At 42.2% G+C, this 22,830-nt stretch overlaps 1 protein-coding gene across 2 annotated transcripts in view; it reads right to left on the bottom strand.

The window, feature by feature from the left end:
* Window positions 1–5,873: 5,873 nt before the first annotated feature.
* The window catches only part of snx27a (sorting nexin 27a), a 48,722-nt gene continuing 31,765 nt past the window's right edge, over window positions 5,874–22,830 (bottom strand). The window contains exons 9-13 of one of the 2 annotated variants that reach the window (XM_014142099.3): window positions 15,511–15,660; window positions 15,220–15,348; window positions 11,523–11,582; window positions 10,323–10,371; window positions 5,874–9,704 (exon numbers count right to left, since the gene is read on the bottom strand). In XM_014142099.3, the coding sequence (XP_013997574.1) occupies window positions 9,637–9,704; window positions 10,323–10,371; window positions 11,523–11,582; window positions 15,220–15,348; window positions 15,511–15,660 (456 nt within the window). In that variant the 3' untranslated portion in view covers window positions 5,874–9,636. Of the gene's footprint in view, window positions 9,705–9,726; window positions 10,171–10,322; window positions 10,372–11,522; window positions 11,583–15,219; window positions 15,349–15,510; window positions 15,661–22,830 lie in introns of those variants that run through there. The other variant, XM_082961082.1, reaches the window with a different exon arrangement.

Raw genomic sequence — 22,830 nt, 5'->3', positions numbered from 1 at the left:
CAAAGCGTTAAACAAATCAAAATATATTTTATATTTGAGATTCTTCAAATAGCCACCTGTTGCCTTCATGACAGCTTTGCACACTCTTGGCATTCTCTCAACCAGCTTCATGAGGTAGTCCCCTGGAATGCATTTCAATTAACAGGTGTGCCATGTTAAATTAATTTGTGGAATTTCTTACCTTAACGCGTTTGAGCCAATCAGTTGTATTGTGACAAGGAGGGGGGGGGGGGGGGGGTATACAGAAGATGGTCTTTTAGCAAATAGGGCTAAGTCCAGATTGCTACAAAGAAACCACTACTAAAGGACACCAATAATAAGAAGAGACTTGCTTGGGCCAAGAAACACGAGCAATGGACATTAGACCGAACGAAATCTGTCCTTTGTTGTGGAGTCCAAATTTGAGATTTTTTGTTCCTACCGCTGTGTCTTTGTGAGACGCGGTGTGGGTGAACGGATGATCTCTGCATGTGTGGTTCCCACCGTAATGCATGGAGTAGGTGTTATGGTGTGGGAGTGCTCTGCTGGTGACACTGTCTGTGATTTATTTAGAATTCAAGGCACACTTAACCAGCATGGCTACCACAGCATTCTGCAGCGATAAGCCATTCCATCTGGTTTGGGCTTCGTGGAACTATCATTTGTTTTCAACAGGACAATGACCCAACACACCTCCCGGCTGTGTAAGGGCTATTCTACCAAGAAGGAGAGTGATGGAGTACTGCATCAGATGACCTGGCCTCCACAATCCCCCGACCTCAACAAAATTGACATGGTTTGGGATGAGTCAGACTGCAGAGTGAAGGAAAAGCAGCCAACAAGTGCTCAGCATGTGGGAACTCCTTCAAGATTGTTGGAAATGCATTCCAGCTGGTTGAGAGAATGACAAGAGTGTGCAAAGCAAAGGGTGGTTATTTGAAGAATCTCAAATATATTTTGATTTGTTTAACACTTTTTTCGTTCCTACATGATTCCATATGTGTTATTTCATAGTTTTGATGTCTTCACTATTATTATACAATGTGAAAATAAAGAAAAACCCTTGAATGAGTAGGTGTCCTGAAACTTTTGACTGGTAGTGTGTGTGTGTGTGTTTGTGTGTACATCTCCGTCTCTCTCAGGGTGTGTGGTCAGTGTTTGAGCTTCAGTGTGTTACTCAGTCAGTGTGTCAGACGGATGGCGGGGCTATACTTATTATAGCAGCTGTTCTTGTACTGTAGGCTGTCTGACTGGGTAATTCTCTCTTTTCGATCCTCTCTCTTTCCCTCTTTCAGAAGCACTTGGGTTGGCAATGTGCAGTGTTGGCACTCTGAGCTCTCAAATTTACTGGGTTCACTCAGATGGAAAAAGAAGAGAGTAGATAAGGAGTATGTGTGTGTGCCCATGCTGTTGTTTGTGTGTGTGTAGAGGAATGCGTGTGTGCATGCTTCAAATCAATCAGTTGTTTTCTCACTCCTTCTCAGTATCAGTTAATGAGCAAGTGCGTAGCCAATGCACTCTCCACACCGAGAGACATTTCTCCAGGCGGCCAATTGAAGAGTACCCGGCTGGAAACATTACCCCTTAGACTGTTTGAGTATGTGTGAATGGGCGCTGCAATTGTGCATTAAAATATACATTACTGCAGAGCACAGGCGGAATGAAAACCTGCAGCTCGATTTGAGACAAACACATGCCTGCGGCAGACATAGACCAGTTACACACACACACGCACACACCTGTTAATACTGCACACACTGCAAACATAATTTACATAGCACAAAAACATCCATTACACACACACCGAATAAATGCACAAGGCTTGTAGGTCCACATCCTTATATATATTTTTTTTAAAAGCCTCTCAGAACCCCCCACCCCTACCGTTTGCTCTGTTTCCCTCGGACCATATTCCCGATGTGCAGATGATCAATACCTTTTAATTACCGGTCGGCCGGGAGCGCTGGTCGATAGAGCTGATGTGAAGCAGAGTGAGAGAGACAGAAAGGAGAGAGAGTGAGAGGCAGAGACCTGCTCCAGACCGTGATTGATGCCCGTACCCGCCTGGTCCCACCTGGGGACTGCCTTGATTAAATATGCGTCCCAAATGGTACCCTACATCCTATTTGGGCCCATATGGCTCTGGTCAAAAGCAGTGCACCATAGGGAACAGAGTGCCATTCAGGATGTAGACTAAGCCTGCCAAGCCACATTCACTCACCATGCTGACTGTCATTCAGCTGTCCCAAACCTCTGCGGTCACAAGATTAAGTGGCCAGCTGGTTGTGGGCGTTTAGTGGGCTAATGAGGGTATTCTAGTTTAGTCGTAAATCAAGGTTGGACAGTTTGAGGCGGACCGAAACATGGGTCAATTGACTTTTATACTGGGTCTTTATTGATTAACTTCTCTAGGGTAGGGGGCAGTATTTTGATATCCGGATGAAAGGCATGCCCAAATTAAACTGCCTGCTACTCAGGCTCAGAAGGTAGGATATGTATATTATTAGTAGATTTGGATAGAAAACACTGAAGTTTCTAAAACTGTTTGAATGATGTCTGTCTGTGAGTATAACAGAACTCATATGGCAGGCAAAAACCTGAGAAAAATCCAACCGGGAAGTGTGGAAATCTGAGGTTTGTAGTTTTTCAAGTGATTGCCTATACAGTATACAGTGACTTAGGGTTAATTTTGCACTTCCTAAGGCTTCCACTAGATGTCAACAGTCAGAACATTGTTTCATGCTTCTACTGTGAATATGGATAGAATAAGAGCTCCTGGAAGTAGATGAGTGAGAAAATGACATGAGCTCAGAGGCGCACGCTCACGTGAGAGTGAGCTGTGTTCCTTTCTTTTCTGAAGACATTGGAATTGTCTGGTTGGAATATTACTGAAGATTTATGTTAAAAACGTCCTAAAGATTGATGCTATACATCGTTTGACATATTTCTACGAACGGAAATATAACTTTTTTTGACTTTTCGTCGTGACATGTTGCGCGTGCTTACTGCATTTAGAGTAGTGGACTGAACGCGCGAACAAAAAGGAGGTATTTGGACATAAATTATGGACTTTATCGAACAAAACAAACATTTATTCTGGAACTGGGATTCCTGGGAGTGCATTCTGATGAAGATCATGAAAGGTAAGTGAATATTTATAATGTAATTTTTGTCTTTTCTGTATGGCTTGTTAGTGCTGTACTCAGATTATTGCAAACTTTGCTTTCGCCGTAAAGCTTTTTTGAAATCTGACACAGCAGTTGCATTAAGGAGAAGTGTAGCTATAATTCTTTAAATAACTTGAATATTTTATCAACGTTTATGAGTATTTCTGTAAATTGATGTGCTCATTCACCGGATGTTTTGGGAGGAAAAACATTTCTGAACATTACACGCCAATGTAAAAATGTTTTTTTTTAAAAATATAAATATGAACTTTATCGAGCAAAACATACATGTATTGTGTAACATGAAGACCTATGAGTGCCACCTGATGAAGATCAAAGGTTAGTGATTAATTTTAGCTGTATTTCTGGTTTTTGTGACGCCTCTCCTTGCTTGGAAAATGGCTGTGTGGTTTTTCTTGTTTAGGTGCTGTCCTAACATAATCTAATGTTATGCTTCGCCGTAAAGCCTTTTTGAAATCAGACAATGTGGTTGGATTAACGAGAAGTGTATCTTTAAAATGGGATATAATAGTTGTATGTTTGAGAAATTTGAATTATGAGATTTTTGTTGTTTTGAATTTGCCACCCTGCTATTTCACTGGTTGTTGAATAGTGTCCCCCGCAGGTGGGACGCTAGCATCCCACATACCCCAGAGAGGTAAGTCCGGAACATCATTCTTTAGGTAGAAATGGACATGAAGATGGAGAGAGAGGCACCTGGAACAGCTATGATGGTCAGGGTTCAAAGTGCACGTGGTTGAATTAAATTGTAGCTCAGACTTCCATGATCAATGGGGGAAAAAAAGAGAATCAATTAATATTAGTTCATGAACAATGTTGAACTCAAACTGAAGACAAAAGTACCTTTATCACTAGTGCGATTAACTGACATTTTCATTATTAAATAAGTAATTGATGTCTGTTCAATTATTTGAATTCCATTTATTTTTCTGTGCACATTGCGTAGTTTCTCTAGAGATTAATCAGATGAAGCCCGAACGGTGCGATGTAGTAGGGAGTTGTAGTTTGCAACAGGCCAATATTCTACATAGTTTAGCGTAGAAAACGTGGTTATTAACTACAATGACCATAATCCATTGCGAGCCTACGTGTTTGGTCTGTTTCTTTGCTACTACTACATTAGAGACAGAAGAATGCGCGATCCAGAGTGATTGTGAGCAGTTGCTTCGTGAGGTATCGCTAGGTGAAAATTCATGATCTAAGTGATAGTTGGTATTCAGCAGTCATAAAAGTATGCCTTATTTACTTTGAAGAACTACTAAAGTTGTAATTTTGCCAGACATAGGCAGGTCTAGAGAGATTAGATGATAATATACACAACTTAAATATTGAATCAAAGTAACGTGAATAAATGGTCATAAGTAAATGGGAAGACACTACCATCATGGGACTTGTATTAATTGTTTTATTCTGTGTTACAGCATTCAACCCACGATGCATAATGATTTTTTTAATAATTGTTTATACCGACCTCAAAAAGCACTAATCGCTCAGCACTATTATACACTGCTAACCTAAAAATGTACTATCAGGTAAATGGTAGCTATGTAATTCCCTTTTAACGAGGGCCCATTTAGGCTCTGGTCAAAAGTAGTGCAAAATGACTGTTTAGACACGCAACACAATTGAGCTTTTGCCCAATTCTGGCCAGTCTGTGTAAACACAGCCCATGTAGGGAATAGGGTGCCATTTGGGTCTCAGCCGGGGACTTTATTGGGGCCCATTACCACTGGGGTGCCAGGTTTGACATACAGCTGCAGCCTCTCGAAGATTAGAGCAGTCAGCAGTGCAGCTCTAATCGATTGGCCCCTGAGCCCTATATACATTTACCTGAACAAACCAAATTCCTCTACCATAATGAGAAATCTAAATAAGCCATTTGTTGAGGCTAAGGGGGAGCGAGCAATTAAGGATCACATGAGCAATTCTGGATAATTTGTGTAACTGTTTTTTTTTTTTTAGTAAGACTCCATTTCATCTGTGCTTGTGCTAGGCCTAACAAGCTGCCTTATGTCATAGTGCCATCACAGAAACATGGTAATGTATGACTGACTGACAGCACAATGACAGTATAATAAAGAACTTTGCAGGGAGTGCCCATCGAAACTTTAACTTTTGTCAGTGTTCCCTACTACAGGTTTTTTAGGGCACTATTCTGACAGGTTTTACAAATCTGACTTTTTGAAAGAGCGATCAACAGTCAGAAAAGTGTCTCCTCACCCCAGCAGCAGGGATAGACTGGGACCAGAAATCAACCCAGGCATTTCCAACACACCAGCCCATTTTTTCCCTTTGAGGCCCCCACACCGGCCCCCAAAACAAGCAAAATAATTACAATTTTGCCCAAAATAAACGAATAAAATAAATATATAAGGCCTACTGGGCTAAAGATGGACCAGCCCATCTGGCATTTTCCAGAATTGCCCTTTGGCCAGTCCATCCCTACCCAGGGGGGTAATGAAGACTTCACAGGAGCAGAACCCAGACATCAGTGATATCCCTGTGGAGAATAACAATCCATGCATTGATAAGCAGCACCTGAGTACTTTATCAAAATGACAGTAGGAGGTAATGAGTTGTTCCAACAACAAATTGAGCTAATTACTAACTTCACATTCAGCATGCAAGTGTGTGTGACCACAAACAATTATAGTCTTTGCCCTAGGGATGAACAGGAAAAAACTACAGTAAAAACATTGAACACAATTTTTCTTCAATATCATTTTATTTAAAATAATGTTACAATGTTTCTCTACATGACATTTCCAAACCTGTAATATTTTTTCCTTTTTATATTGGTTATTAAACCTTCATATATTTTAAGATATAAAAAAACGTTCCATTTTGTGTTACAGTATCAGTTGTTTATTCATGTTTTTAGTTTTAGTCTTTAGTCTTGCTTCCCCAAATACCCTACAGTAGTACTAGGACACTACACTATGATTTCCCACAGCTTTAATAATTTGCTGAAATAAATTAAAGTTTTCAATTGAGAGAGAGTGCATTTTTATCCAAAGGACATTTTTAGGAATCATTTACAAGTTATGCTGAAGACAAAATATAAACATGTCTAGGTTTTAATGTTGCCTACTGTACTTGACATGGAACAAAAGCCCTGCTCATGTGAAACGTAAAGAACAGAAATCCATGTTTTACCTACACAAAGAAGGCTAACAGTCGGAAAACAGCATTTACACCATGTTAGTTAGTCGTTTAGAATGCCTAGCTCAAGTGTTAAGAAGCGTGTGCTATCCTTTAATGCCAGGGTGCTTTCAACAGGGCAAAACATTTTGGAACGTTCAGATATAAAAATGTAGAACAAACACCCCTTCCGACATGTAGAATAAGGAGTTTGGCTACTGAACGTGGCCCCGTTTTTTCACTCTTATATTAATGTAGTGGTGGCTGAATCTACAACAACAGTGTCAAGCTGCTATCAGAGGACACTGACCTTTTAATAATACTGCAAACAAAAAGGTAGGGGTGAAAGACCTTTTGAAATACATTCGATCGGGGAGACATGATCACTCTCTTACAACTGACATTATAGAGATGCAGCAAAGTAAGCACAGGTGACTAGCGTTATTAAAGCTCGGAACAAATGAGTCACAAAGACAACATCTTAGCATCCCCGGCATCTCACTGGCTCCTACTCCCTGTAACCATGACGATGGACCACTGACAACCCACTCCACATACAAGTGTGTGCACCTGTGTATGTGAATTTGTATGCATGCGCCCCTGTACTTCCAGGGTATGAGAGCCAACAGACAGCACCTGCTACAGCCTAGGGACGTAGACCGAAGTCTGTCAAAGGCTTTTTTCCCCACAAGAACAGATACCATCGCGACGACATCAAACATTAAAGAACATTAACATGAATACGTTATAAGGGTGAGTGAGTGAGTGAGTCAGTTTTGTTATGCGGTCTGGGGCGAGACTGGGCATGCTCACACAGCGTAGTGCTGCTAAGGCAACCACATCTAGTCTGATGGCAGACCAACCTGGAGTGGAAGAACGGAACACTGGCACGCAGAACGGACGGACACACACACACACACACACACACACACACACACACACACACACACACACACACCTGCTCGTTGTCCCTCTCCCCCCTCTCAAAAATCACACACACGTTCTTTATGTCATCCATCTCTAAACTGGCTGTCAAAACGAACAGGCAGCACCTCAATTGCACATCTTTAGCATTTCTTTCAGAATGCAGCTGTGGTGTTTATAGCGGAAATGCTAGTGTAGCGTTTGTCATTGGTTATTCTCCTTTCGGAAGGCAAGCAGTGCAGAACCATTCAATTAAGAATGGTAAAATGTTACACCTGTCAAACTTCAGTAATATCCTTTATTTAAACATAGTTTCTGCTACAGAGAGGGACAGGAGAGAGAGGGGCTGAGGCATAGAAGAGGTGTGAGCTAACCTTACACAGCTTGAAAAGGCTGCAAGGCGGCGCTCACTAGGGGAAATGCCTCCCATCCATCTATCTGCACAGCTGTCACCCTGCACAACCCTCTCTGTGTTCTGTCCCAAGTGGCACCGTATTGCCTATGTAGTGCACTACTTTTTGACCAGAGCCATCAAGAGGTGCACTACATCAGGAATATGGTGCGATTTGGGACTCCGCCCTGGTCTTTATCTGCTGCCTCAAAACCTAAACCCCCATATATCACATCCTAATCATGCCTACTGCCTTAACAATACTGAGGGTAACACTGGGGTCTATTCATTACGGAGACCGTTTCCAAACCAAAACAGAGAAAGTATATAGATCTCTATCCACCAAATTCAGGTAGGTCCCTCCCAGTTTCATTCCGTTTAAGACAGGTTTTGCAACAGAATCGGCGTAATGAATATGCCCCTGGAGACGCATGCTCACGCCACCTTAATACTGTGACCGTTTGGTTAGACAAGGTGCAATGAGGGGCAGAGAGACAACGTGCATCATAACTGTGGCCATGGTCCCACTTATACACAGACACACACTGGTGCACACACACGGGTAATGGTCAAACTGTAGAGCAGTACTTAGTGGTTGATTTACACTGCCCAGCGGAGCAATCTCTGTCATGTCTGCTGAATACTGACTCAGTAGTACATAGTACTTTAGTAGTACTCTACCGCTCTCTGCTGGCTGCGATAGGCACTGCACCCAACACACTACTTCCATCCCTGTCTGTTTGCTGATCAATACTCAGAGTGGGGGAAATAATAGCTGGTTTCTAGTTTCTCTGAACGTTTAGTTCACAAGGTCAAACCCCGACTTCCTTCAATAGATGGCAACACCACTTTGATGAAAAACACAATTTTACCTCCGAACTTGGAGTTTCTGCTGAATCACCACAAACATTTTAAGGTGATAAAATGTTCACTCTTTTGGTGGTGAACTGCCAACAGACATCAGTCTAGACTAGAGTGTGTTAGAAAGGTTAGAAAATGTGAAAAATAGAGCAAGAATGAGAAGCCAAGAAGGAAGTTTTCCACACGGTTAGAATAAGGAATTAGTTGAGCTCTTATATTAATATATCACTTTAGCAGGTTTTTCTAAAGCATAGCTGTATTGTTTTTATGAACAAAACACAATAACCCCTTGCATCTCCAGTCAGTTACTTTTGTTTCCTATGCTTTTGAAAAGCATAAGCTGGTGCCCAAAAAATTAGAAGATGTGCTGACTAACGGCGAGTAAACTATAGGCTATAAAAATAGAGTTGCACACACACATATAGATAAGCTGCCATTAATTTGTTAAGTTAACCACACAACTAATTACTGGGAGCTTATATTGTGCAACAACTGTTTTTATAGCCTGCAGCTTTTGACGGATAACCTTTTGTTTCTTATCCCCCCTTATCCAGAAAACCTAATCCATCTGATAATGTCCAGCATCAGGGAAAACCATTGCCAGTGACAATGGTGTCCCGCCCGCCCACCCTCCATTTTGTTTCCCAGCATGTCAGCTTGTAGTTCAGTAGACCAGAGGCACATTGAAAGCATTGGCCCGGACCAAACGTACAGCAGAGCTGGCCGTCACAATCACGTCGCAGATGTCGGCTGGCTTCCTCGCTGAATTAAGGAGTTCTCTTCGTCCAATGGTGCCGCAGACTGCTGTGAACATTGACCAATCGAACTGTACTGTTCTGTTTCCTCAACCAGTGGGGTGGCAGAACTCAGCTAGTGTCCCGCCCCATGTCGGAGGGGTGATGCATGGAGGAAAAAGTATATGCTATTCTATGAACATCTAGTAATGACATTAATGTTTTTTTTCCTTCATTGCTCGTCATCTATCTGAGAATTCCTGGGTTTGTGTGATTTTAAAATCAGTTTCCAGTTGTCATTTGGGGAGTGGATCGCCTAAGTACTCTTAGTTTTTTTTTGTTTCTTTTGCAGATGTCAATCTCGGTTGTGGCTGTGATGGCGTGAGTGGACCGATTCTGGTTCTGGTGGTGGGAGTATTTAGGATGTAGCGATCTCGCCCCCTAGATGGCGCCATCCCTTCTGTGTCTCCAGAGCAGGGAGATATTCTAGAATAGAGAGAAGGTTCAACTCAACCAGGTTCAACTCAACCACTTTCCCTTCCTAACAATGAAGCTGCAGATGTTATAAACAGAGCAGACATAGTGTCCAGTGTCCACTCTACAATTCTGCTTTTGCTGGTTACTTGCTGCCCTTTACCTTTCCTGTTCATTTGCTGCTCACTTTCTTTTGCTATTCACATACCTTTGTTCACTTTGTCTTTACTGGTCACTTTGCATTTGCCATTCATATTACTTTGCTGTTCATTTGCCTTTGCTATATGACAGTCGCCACAGGGTAAATACCTGTCAGTCTGGGATTATTCATCTTTGTGCCTGGGAAGGAAGTGACCTTGATATGGACCACATGGCTGCTGTTCTTTTATGCTCATAAGCATACACCTGTATGTGTGCTCCTGTACACCTCGCCTAAGGAGACGACCAACTTCGCTCTGTTCCCACTCATTCTTACCTACTGGGAATATTGGACGGGGGTGCTTTAAGCTTTCATGTCACTGAGTATAGTGGACTGTTAAAACTTGTGAAATAAGTAGCCTCTTATCAGCAGCATTGTGAACGGTTGATGTGGTTTATGTTGGACAACAAGGCTTTCCAGAGCACACTTACCGTTGTTACTGCAGTTCTGGTTGTCTTTGTCAGAGGCCTCCTCTTCAACCTAACATGTGGAGAGGGAAAGGAGAATGAGTTTTAGAAAATAACTATTGGCGGAGAGAGAGGGAAATGGACATTTAGAGTACCTAATGTTGTAAAATCCATTGTCTAAAACTCTTACAACGGTGAGGGCGGTAGGTAGCCTAGCAGTTAGAGCGTTGGGCCAGTAACTATGGTTGCTGGTTCGAATTCCTGAGCCTTGTGCAAGGCACTTAACCCTAATTTGCTCCAGGGGCGCCATACTACTATGGCTGACCCTGTAAAACAACACATTTCAATTCACCTATCTGGTGTGACAATAAAACATGTCTTTTTTTGTTTAAACAACATTGTAAGACAATGGAATTGTTCTGCCATTGTAATCTTTGGGTGGGTCGCTTAAGTCGAAACAGTAAAAAAATTATGAAAAGGATAATGTAGAAAAGATAATGGACCAATATATATTTTTTAATACTACAATCTTTAAGAACTAATAATCACCAACAAAAAAGCTAGACAGTCAGGGAGAATATATATATTTTTTTATATAAAAAAAAATAGTTGAGCAGTATTAACTTTGTTGTTATGTTTGATCAAAAGAACACTGCATTAGCCATGGCAAAATGCATAGAATTGCAGGAAACTAGCTTGAAAACTAGGGATGTTAATGGTTGACCGGTCATGCTCATCAGTCTATAGGGACATTTTCATAATTTTGTGGAATTAAATTGCTTGTCACCTGTTAGCCAGCGTGAGAGCACCTCAAAAAGCTGGTAGTGAAACATGCTTTTATAATTTCCTTTTTTTAGTTAACCTTTATTTAACTAGGCAAGTCAGTTAAAAACAAATTCTTATTAACAATGACGGCCTAGGAACAGTGGGTTAACTGCCTTGTTCAGGGGCAGAATGACAGATTTGTACCTTGTCAGCTCGGAGATTCGATCCAGCAACCTTTCGTTTACTGGCCCAACGCTCTAACCACTAGGCTACCTGCCGCCCGATCTGATACATTTTCAGTTGGTCACATTATTTTACTGTTTGGATAAAATGTAACCGTTTGTTGACCGGTTAATGGGGCCCTTGTCAAATGTAGTGCACTATAAAGAGAATAAGGTGCCATTTGGGATACAGGCAATTAGTTGTGTATTGGAGGAGAAGGAAGGGTGTGACTCGTACCCGTTTCCTCCACTTGAGCTCACAGAAGACCCTCTCGAAGCACTCATGCATGTAGTTGAACTGGGGAGACGACAAACACACTTTGTTAGAATGAACTGTTCTACATACACTTAACAAAAATATAAAAACATTTACATTTTTGTCATTTAGCAGACGCTCTTATCCAGAGCGACTTACAGTAGTGAATGCATACATTTCATACATAAAAAAAATAAAAACAATTCATACTGGTCCCCCGTTGGAATCGAACCCACAACCCTGGCGTTGCACACACCATGCTGGTGTTGCAAACGCCATGCTCTACCAACTGAGCCACAGGGAAGACTAAAAAATGCAAGTTACACCATGCCCAAACTGTGCATCCACGTGCGCCAATTGATTTTGTTCCCCCACACCAAACGCGATCTCGACACGCAGGTTGAAATATCAAAACAAACTCTGAACCAATTATATTCATTTGGGGACATGTCGAAAAGCATTAAACATTTATGACAATTTAGCTAGCTAGCTTGTAGTTGCTAGCTAATTTGTCCTATTTAGCAAGCTTGTAGTAGCTAGCTAATTTGTCCTATTTAGCTAGCTTGCCGTTGCTAACTAATTTATCATGGGATAAATACATTGTGTTGTTATTTTACCTGAAATACACAAGGTCCTCTACTCCGATAATTAAACCACACATAAAATGGTCAACTGAATTGTTTCTTGTTCTCTCCTCCCAGGCTTTTTCCTTCTTTGGACTTTATATGACGATTGGCATCTAACTTTCATAATAAGGTGTATTACCACAACGAACCGACCTCAGTTCATCTTTCAATCACCTACGTGGGTATAACCAATGAGGAGATGGCACGTGGGTAATATGCTTCTATAAACCAATGAGAAGATGGGAGAGGCAGGACTTGCACTGCGTTCAGCGTCACAAATAGAACTGACTTCTATTTTAGTGCTTGGAAACGCAGACGCTCATTGGCACGCATGAACAGTGTGGGTGCAATGATTGAATAACATGCATGTGTACATTTATTTTTCAATGCTTGCGCACCTTGACGCAAGCAGTGTGGTCAGCATGTTACAGTTCATAGAAGGAAATCAATCAATTTAAATACATAAATTAGACCCTTATCTATTAATTTCACATTACTGGGAATACAGATATGTATCTGTTGGTCACAGATATCTTAAAAACAATGTTGGGGTGTGTATCAGAAAACCAGTCAGTGTCTGGTGTGACCACTATTTGCCACATGCAGCGCGACACATCTCCTTCGCATAGAGGTGATCAGGCTGTTGATTGGAATGTTGTCCCACTCCTCTTCAATGGCTGTGCGAAGTTTCTGGATATTGGCAGGAACTGGAACACGCTGTTGTACAGGTCGATCCAGAGCATCCCAAACATGCTCAATGGGTGACATGTCTGGCGTGTATTAACCTGTTAGGGCTAGGGGGCAGTATTGACACGGCTGGATAAAAAAACATACCCGATTTAATCTGGTTACCACTCCTACCCAGTAACTAGAATATGCATATACTTATTACATATGGATAGAAAACACCCTAAATTTTCTAAAACTGTTTGAATGGTGTCTGTGAGTATAACAGAACTCATTTGGCAGGCAAAACCCTGAGACATTTTCTGACAGGAAGTGGATACCTGATGTGTTGTATTACCTTTAAACCTATCCAATTGAAAAACACAGGGGCTGAGGAATATTTTGGCACTTCCTATTGCTTCCACTAGATGTCACCAGCCTTTACAAAGTGTTTTGAGTCTTCTGGAGGGAGATCTGACCGAACAAGAGCCATGGAACGATGATGGCCCATTAGACACCTGGCGCGCGAGTTCATGTTGGGTACCCTCGTTCCAATACGTTATAAAAGAGTATGCATTCGTCCACCTTGAATATTATTCATGTTCTGGTTAAAAAAGGCCCTAATGATTTATGCTATACAACGTTTGACATGTTTGAACGAACGTAAATATATTTTTTCCCCTCGTTCATGACGAGAAGTCCGGCTGGCTTAGATCATGTGCTAACAAGACGGAGATTTTTGGACATAAATGATGAGCTTTTTTGAACAAAACTACATTCGTTATGGACCTGTGATACCTGGAAGTGACATCTGATGAAGAGAATCAAAGGTAATGGATTATTTACATAGTATTTTCGATTTTAGATCTCCCCAACATGACGTCTAGTCTGTATCGCAACGCGTATTTTTCTGGGCGCAGTGCTCAGATTATTGCAAAGTGTGATTTCCCAGTAAGGTTATTTTTAAATCTGGCAAGTTGATTGCGTTCAAAAGATGTAAATCTATAATTCTTTAAATGACAATATAATATTTTACCAATGTTTTCTAATTTTAATTATTTAATTTGTGACGCTGACTTGACTGCCGGTTATTGGAGGGAAACGATTTCCTCAACATCAATGCCATAGTAAAACGCTGTTTTTGGATATAAATATGAACTTGATAGAACTAAAAATGCATGCATTGTCTAACATAATGTCCTAGGAGTGTCATCTGATGGAGATTGTAAAAGGTTAGTGCATCATTTTAGCTGGTTTTATGGTTTTGGTGACCCCGTCTTTGAATTGACAAAACATTACACACAACTCTTGTAAATGTACTGTCCTAACATACTCTAAATTTATGCTTTCGCCGTAAAACCTTTTTGAAATCGTAAAACGTGGTTAGATTAAGGAGATGTTTATCTTTCAAAGGGTGTAAAATAGTTGTATGTTTGAAAAATTTGAATTTTGACATTTATTTGGATTCAAATTTGCCGCTCTTGAAATGCACCTGCTGTTGATGGAGTGCACCACGGGTGGCACGCTAGCGTCCCACCTAGCCCATAGAGGTTAAGGCCATGGAAGAACTGGGACATTGAGCTTCCAGGAATTTCATACAGATCCTTGCGACATGGGGAGGTGCTTTATGCTGAAACATGAGGTGATGGCGGCGGAAGAATGGCACGACAATGGGCCTCAGGATCTCTTCACGTATCTCTGTGCATTAAAATTGCCATCGATAAAATGCAATTGTGTTTGTTGTCCATAGCTTATGCCTGCTCAAACCATAACCCCACCATCGTGCACTCTGTTCACAATGTTGACATCACACTTCTCCAGCGTGCCAGTGGCCATCGAAGGTGAGCATTTGCCCGCTAAAGTCGGTTTGTTCAAACCCACAGTTTCATCAGCTGTCTGGGTGGCTAGACTGTCTAGCTGGCTGGTCTCAGACGATCCAGCAGGTGAAGAAGCCAGATGTGGAAATCCTGGGCTGGCGTGGTTACACATGGTCTGCGGTTGTGATGTCGGTTGGACATACTGACAAATTCTCTAAAACATCGGAGGCGACTTATGGTAGAGAAGTGAACATTTAATTATCTCGCAACAGCTCTGATGAACATTCCTTCAGTAAGCATGCCAACTGCATTCTCGCTCAAAACTTGAGACAAATGTAGCATTATGTTGTGTGACAAAACTGCACATTTTAGAGTGGCCTTTTATTGTCCCCAGCACAAGGTGCACCTGTGTAACAATCATGCTGTTTAATCAGCTTCTTGATATGCCACTCCTGTCAGGTGGATGGATTATCTTGGCAAAGGAGAATTGCTCATTGATGGCTGAACATATTAAAGCAGTGATTTATGGGAGATGTCCTTGTGTATTTTGTCTGTTTATTGTAAACTCACGTATGGTGTGAAGATCTTGACCCAGCGAGGTTTCTTCTCCCCCCTGGCGTACTCAAAGCAGAACGCCATGCCCTCCTCGTCAGTGTCCCAGCGCTGCATCTCCACCCACTCAAACGCTATCACCTGGTTCTGATGGGGCGGGAGAGAGAATGGTAAGTACATACACAGAGTATGAGCCAGAGTATACACAGACATACACTCAAATGTTTTTCCCTTTTGTTCTGTATGTGAGAGAAGCACGGCACACACAATAGAAGTCAGTGTATACACACACACTCCAATCTCACTCACCTCAAGCGTGCCATCCTCTGTGCAGGCGTGCAGTTTGAAGTGGTGCATGCTGATGGCCGTGATGACATGGCCCTTCCTCCGGGAGTCACAGGCGCAGTGGGGGAACATGACCTCGTTGTAGCCCTCACAGGAGCGCAGCAGACTCAGGTACTGACAGACAAGATAGACCGCCATCAACCACACAGTAGGCACCAAACAGGCACATACGCATTCAATATACACATTAATTTATTTATTCCTTATTTTACCAGGTAAATTGACTGAGAATAGCCCTCTGTGCCAGACATCACCTTCTACTATGAAGGAGATGTGAAGTCAATGATCAGAGAGCCTGAGCCCTTCAGCTTAAGAGCATCTCGGCAGGGGCGGTTCTGGGGAGGGGCCAAGGGGGGCCGGTGCCCCTGTGACAACAATTTTGGACCCCCTTGTGGCCCCCCTAAATGTGGAGTATGACATTTCTTTTACATAACACATTTTTGCTATCGTTCTTTTTTTTTACATCCGTTATTAGACAGTAGCAACGCGAAACACTAATGATTATGAGCATGGTCTTTTGCCTACAATGCAGTGAAGAAAACGATATGATAACAATAACGTCTAATGTAACTGGACCCTCTAACAGTAGCAGTTTTATAATGGCGCCGGAGGAGATGGCCGCCGTTTTACGGTCTCCTAACCAATACGGCAGAAAAGAGCTTCTAGATATCAGGACAGCGATCACTCACCTCGGATTAGACTAAGAGTTTTTCAACAACAACAGCAGCAAGCAGGACTCACACGATATTCTCCAAACACCCCACAGGGCAGACATCCCAATTATTCGCAAAAGGAAGCGACGCAGAGGACGAAGAGCCAGATGCCTCGTCCGGACCCGCAGAAGGCAACTAGGAATGCTGCCATTACCGTCAATATTACTCGCCAACGTGCAATCATTGGACAATAAACTAGATGAGGTACAATCACAAATATCCTACCAATGGGACATCAAAAACTGTAATATCCTATGTTTCACGGAATCGTGGCTGAAAGATGACATGGATATTCAGCTAGCGGGATACACGCTGCACCGGCAAGCTAGAACAGCACACTCCGGTAAGACGAGGGGGGGCGGTCTGTGAATATTTGTAAACAACAGCTGGTGCACGAAATCTAAGGAAGTCTCTAGATTTTGCTCACCTGAAGTAGAGTACATTGTGATAAATTGCAGGCCACACTACTTGCCTAGAGAGTTCTCAGCTATACTTTTCGTGGCTGTTTATTTACCACCACAGACAGATGCCGGCACTAAGACCGCACTCAGCCAGCTGTATAAGGAAATAAGCAAACCGGAAACCACTCACCTAGAGGCGGCGCTCCTAGTGGCCGGAGACTTTAATGCAGGGAAACTTAAATCAGTTGTACCAAATCTCTAACAACATGTTAACCTCTCTAGGGTAGGGGGCAGTATTTTCACATCCGGATAAAAAACGTACCCGATTTAATCTGGTTATTACTCCTGCCCAATTATGCATATAATTGTTTGATTTGGATAGAAAACACCCTAAAGTTTCTAAAACTGTTTGAATGGTGTCTGAGTATAACAGAACTCATATGGCAGGCCAAAACCTGAGAAGATTCTGTACAGGAAGTGCCCTCTCTGACCATTTCTTGGCCTTCTATAGCCTCTTTATCGAAAACAGAGGATCTCTGCTGTAACGTGACATTTTCTAAGGCTCCGATAGGCTCTCAGAAGGCGCCAGAATGTTGAATGATGACTCTGCAGTCCCTGGCTGAAAAACAGTAGCGCATTTGGATAGTGGTCGATCTGAGAACAATGACACGGGTGCGCGCGTGCACGTGAAGAGTCCATTTTCTTCTTTCAGTCTTTGAACGAAAACAACGTCTCCCGGTCGGAATATTATCGCTATTTTACGAGAAAAATCGCATAAAAATTGATTTTAAACAGCGTTTGACATGCTTCGAAGTACGGTAATGGAATATTTTGAATTTTTTTGTCACGACATGCGTCCGTGTGTCACCGTTCGGATAGGGACCTGAACGCACGGACAAAACAGAGGATATTTGAACATAACTATGGATTATTTTGAACCAAAACAACATTTGTGGATGAAGTATAAGTCCTGGGAGTGCATTCTGACGAAGAACAGCAAAGGTAATCCAATTTTTCTTATAGTAATTCTGAGTTTAGTGAATGCCAAACTTGGTCAGTGTCAAATTAGCTAGCCCGTGATCGCGAGCTATATACTCACAATATTGCAAAATGTGCTTTTGCCGAAAAGCTATTTTAAAATCTGACACCGCGATTGCATAAAGGAGTTCTGTATCTATAATTCTTTAAATAATTGTTATGTTTTTTGTGAACGTTTATCGTGAGTAATTTAGTAAATTCACCGGAAGTTTTCGGTATGTTTGCTAGTTCTGAACGTCACATGCTAATGTAAAAAGCTGTTTTTTTAATATAAATATGAACTTGATTGAACAAAACATGCATGTATTGTATAACATAATGTCCTAGGAGTGTCATCTGATGAAGATCATCAAAGGTGAATGCTGCATTTAGCTGTGGTTTTGGTTTTTGTGACATTATATGCTAGCTTGAAAAATGGGCGTGTGATTATTTCTGGCTGGGTACTCTCCTGACATAATCTAATGTTTTGCTTTCGTTGTAAAGCCTTTTTGAAATCGGACAATGTGGTTAGATTAACGAGAGTCTTGTCTTTAAAATGGTGTAAAATAGTCATATGTTTGAGAAATTGAAGTAATAGGATTTTTAAGGTTTTTTTCCCTCTGGATTCCACTGGCTGTTGACTAGGTGGGACGATTTCGTCCCACATACCCGAGAGAGGTTAAAGGTGCAACCAGAGGGAAAAAAATTCTAGATCCCCTGTACTCCACACACAGAGACGCGTACAAAGCTCTCCCTCGCCCTCCATTTGGTAAATCCGACCACAACTCTATCCTCCTGATTCCTGCTTACAAGCAAAAATTAAAGCAGGAAGCATCAGTGACTCGGTCTATAAAGAAATGGTCAGATGAAGCAGATGCTAAACTACAGGACTATTTTGCTAACACAGACTGGAACATGTTCAGGGATTCTTCCGATGACATTGAGGAATACACCACTTCAGTCACTGGCTTTATCAATAAGTGCATTGAGGACGTCGTCCCCACAGTGACTGTACGTACATACCCCAACAATCAGCCATGGATTACAGGCAACATTCGCACTGAGCTAAAGGGTAGAGCTGCCGCTTTCAAGGTGCGGGACTCTAACCCGGAAGCTTACAAGAAATCCTGCTATGCCCTGCGACGAACCATCAAACAGGCAAAGCATCAATACAGGGCTAAGATTGAATCATACTACACCGGCTCCGACGCTCGTCGGATGTGGCAGGGTTTGCAAACTATTACAGACTACAAAGGGAAGCACAGCCGCGAGCTGCCCAGTGACACGAGCCTACCAGATGAGCTAAATCACTTCTATGCTCGCTTCGAGGCAAGCAACACTGAGGCATGCATGAGAGCATCAGCTGTTCCGGACGACTGTGTGATCACGCTCTCCGTAGCCGACGTAAGACCTTTAAACAGGTCAACATTCACAAGGCTGCGGGGCCAGATAGATTACCAGGACGTGTGCTCCGGGCATGTGCTGACCAACTGGCAGGTGTCTTCACTGACATTTTCAACATGTCCCTGATTGAGTCTGTAATACCAACATGCTTCAAGCAGACCACCATAGTCCCTGTGCCCAAGAACACAAAGGCAACCTGCCTAAATGACTACAGACCCGTAGCACTCACGTCCGTAGCCATGAAGTGCTTTGAAAGGCTGGTAATGGCTCACAACACATCCCAGAAACCCTAGACCCACTCCAATTTGCATACCGCCCAAACAGATCCACAGATGATGCAATCTCTATTGCACTCCACATTGCCCTTTCCCACCTGGACGAAAGGAACACCTATGTGAGAATGCTATTCATTGACTACAGCTCAGCGTTCAACACCATAGTACCCTCAAAGCTCATCACCAAGCTAAGGAACCTGGGACTAAACACCTCCCTCTGCAACTGGATCCTGGACTTCCTGACGGGCCGCCCCCAGGTTGTGAGGGTAGGTAGCAACAAATCTGCCACGCTGATCCTCAACACTGGAGCTCCCCAGGGGTGCATGCTCAGTCCCCTCCTGTACTCCCTGTTCACCCACGACTGCACGGCCAGGCATGACTCCAAAACCATCATTAAGTTTGCTGACGACACAACAGTGGTAGGCCTGATCACCGACAACGACGAGACAGCCTACAGGGAGGAGGTCAGAGACCTGGCCGGGTGGTGCCAGAATAACAACCTATCCCTCAACGTAACCAAGACTAAGGAGATGATTGTGGACTACAGGAAAAGGATCACCGAGCACGTCCCCATTCTCATCGACAGGGCTGTAGTGGAGCAGGTTGAGAGCTTCAAATTCCTTGGTGTCCACATGAACAACAAACTAGAATGGTCCAAACACACCAAGACAGTCATGAAGAGGGCACGACAAAGCCTATTTCCCCTCAGGAAACTAAAAAGATGTGGCATGGGTCCTGAGATCCTCAAAAGGTTCTACAGCTGCAACATCGAGAGCATCCTGACTGGTTGCATCACTGCCTGGTACGGCAATTGCTCGACCTCCGACCGCAAGGCACTACAGAGGGTAGTGCGTACGGCCCAGTATATTACTGGGGCCAAGCTTCCTGCCACCCAGGACCTCTATACCAGGCAGTGTCAGAGGAAGGCCCTAAAAATTGTCAAAGACTCCAGCCACTAGTCAGACTGTTCTCTCTGCTACCGCAAGGCAAGCAGTACCGGAGCTCCAAGTCTATGTCCAAAAGGCTTCTTAACTTGTTATGGATAGGGGGCAGTATTTTCACAGCCGGATAAAAAAAAACGTACCCGATTTAATCTGGTTATTACTCCTGCCCAGAAACTAGAATATGCATATAATTATTAGCTTTGGATAGAAAACCCTCCAACGTTTATAAAACTGTTTGAATGGTGTCTGAGTATAACAGAACTCAAATGGCAGGCCAAAACCTGAGAAGATTCTGTACAGGAAGTACCCTGTTTGACCATTTCTTGGCCTTCTTTGTCATCTCTATCCAAAACAAAGGATCTCTGCTGTAACGTGACATTTTCTAAGGCTCCCATAGGCTCTCAGAAGGCGCCAGAACGTTGAATGATGACTTTGCAGCCCATGGCTGAAAAACAGTAGCACATTTGGTAAGTGGTCGATCTGAGAACAATGAGACGGGCGCGCGCATGCACGTGAAGAGTCCATTTTAGATTTTGAGTCTGAACGGAAAGGACGTCTCCCGGTCGGAATATTATCGCTTTTTTACGAGAAAAATCGCATAAAAATTTATTTTAAACAGCGTTTGACATGCTTCGATGTACGGTAATGGAATATTTAGACATTTTTTATCACGATACGCGTCCACGCGTCACCCTTCGTTACCCTTCGGATAGTGTCTTGAACGCACGAACAAAACGCCGCTATTTGGATATAACTATGGATTATTTGGAACCAAACCAACATTTGTTATTTAAGTAGAAGTCCTGGGAGTGCATTCTGACGAAGAACAGCAAAGGTAATCCAATTTTTCTGATAGTAAATCTGAGTTTGGTGAGTACCAAACTTGGTGGGTGTCAAAATAGCTAGCCTGTGATGGCGAGCTATCTACTCAGAATATTGCAAAATGTGCTTTCACCGAAAAACTATTTTAAAATCGGACACCGCGATTGCATAAAGGAGTTCTGTATCTATAATTCTTAAAATAATTATGTTTTTTTGTGAACGTTTATCGTGAGTAATTTAGTAAATTCACCGGAAGTGTTCGGTGGGAATGCTAGTTCTGAACGTCACATGCTAATGTAAAAAGCTGGTTTTTGATATGTACTTGATTATACAATACATGCATGTTTTGTTCAACATAATGTCCTAGGAGTGTCATCTGATGAAGATGAAAAGGTTAGTGCTGCATTTTGCTGTGGTTTTGGTTTTTGTGACATTATATGCTAGCTTGAAAAATGTGTGTCTGATTATTTCTGGCTGGGTACTCTCCTGACATAATCTAATGTTTTGCTTTCGTCGTAAAGCCTTTTTGAAATCAGACAGTGTGGTTAGATAAAGGAGAGTCTTGTCTTTAAAATGCTGTAAAATAGTCATATGTTTGAAAAATGGAAGTTTTCGGATTTGAGGAGTTTGCATTTCGCACCACGCCTTATCATTGGATATTGGAGTGGTGTTCCGCTAGCGGAACGTCTAGATGTATTAACAGCTTCTACCCCCAAGCCATAAGACTCCTGAACATCTAATCAAATGTCTACCCAGACTACTTGCACCCCCCCCCCCCCACACACACACACACACACACACACACACACACACACACACACACACACCCCTCTCTTTTACACTGCTGCTATTCTCTGTATAGTGACTTCAACTCTACCTACATGTACATATTACCTCAATTACCTCGACTAACCTGTGCCTCCGCACATTGACTCTGTACCGGTACCGTCCGTATAAAGCCTCGCTACTGTTATTTAACTTACAATTAAATTATGTTATTGTGTAAACAAGGGTCAGCTGAGTCTATACGAGAAAAAAATGCATTTCTGTAAAATGTTATATGGTTTTCCTTTTTTTTAACAGAAGTTGTAGACCAGGGCTGCCCAACCCTCTTCCTGGAGATCTACCGTCCTGTGGGTTTTCAGTCCAACCCTAATTTAACACACTGGATTCTACTAACTAGCTGCTCAACAAGACATTAACTAGCTGAACCAGATACGCTATATTAGCGTTGGACTGAAAACCTACAGGACAGTAGATCTCCAGAAATAGGATTGGGCAGCCCTGTTGTAGACAGTCATTCAAAATGAGGGGTCATCCAGTCATACGTGGATTTCAATTTTATTTTTTATTATACTGCGACTTATAAAACTTAATGTCAAATAATGTTGAATACTTCTTTACATGAAATAAGTCATATTTTTTTTAGAATGTCAATTTAACTATGACATTTAAAAAAAAAAAAAACACGTTTTTAACAACAATTTTTTGCAACAAATCCTGAAAGTGCATAGGGAACATAGTGTTTCAAATTAAATAGTTTCCCCTTTTCAAATGTTTTCACTTTTGAAAACCTTATACATCAGGTATTCCTAAACTGGGCACTGCGCAATGCCGTTAGGGGTACGCCAAATAAAAATGTGATTCACATTTTTTATAATCTTCACATTTTCAAACAGTCCATTTATATTTTCCAACGGAGCTATAA

This window comes from Salmo salar, chromosome 14, assembly GCF_965601325.2.
Source record: "Salmo salar chromosome 14, fSalSal1, whole genome shotgun sequence".
Taxonomy (NCBI): Eukaryota; Metazoa; Chordata; class Actinopteri; order Salmoniformes; family Salmonidae; genus Salmo; species Salmo salar.
The sequence above is the reverse complement of the archived record's forward strand: the minus strand, read 5'-3'. Positions and strand labels throughout refer to the sequence as shown.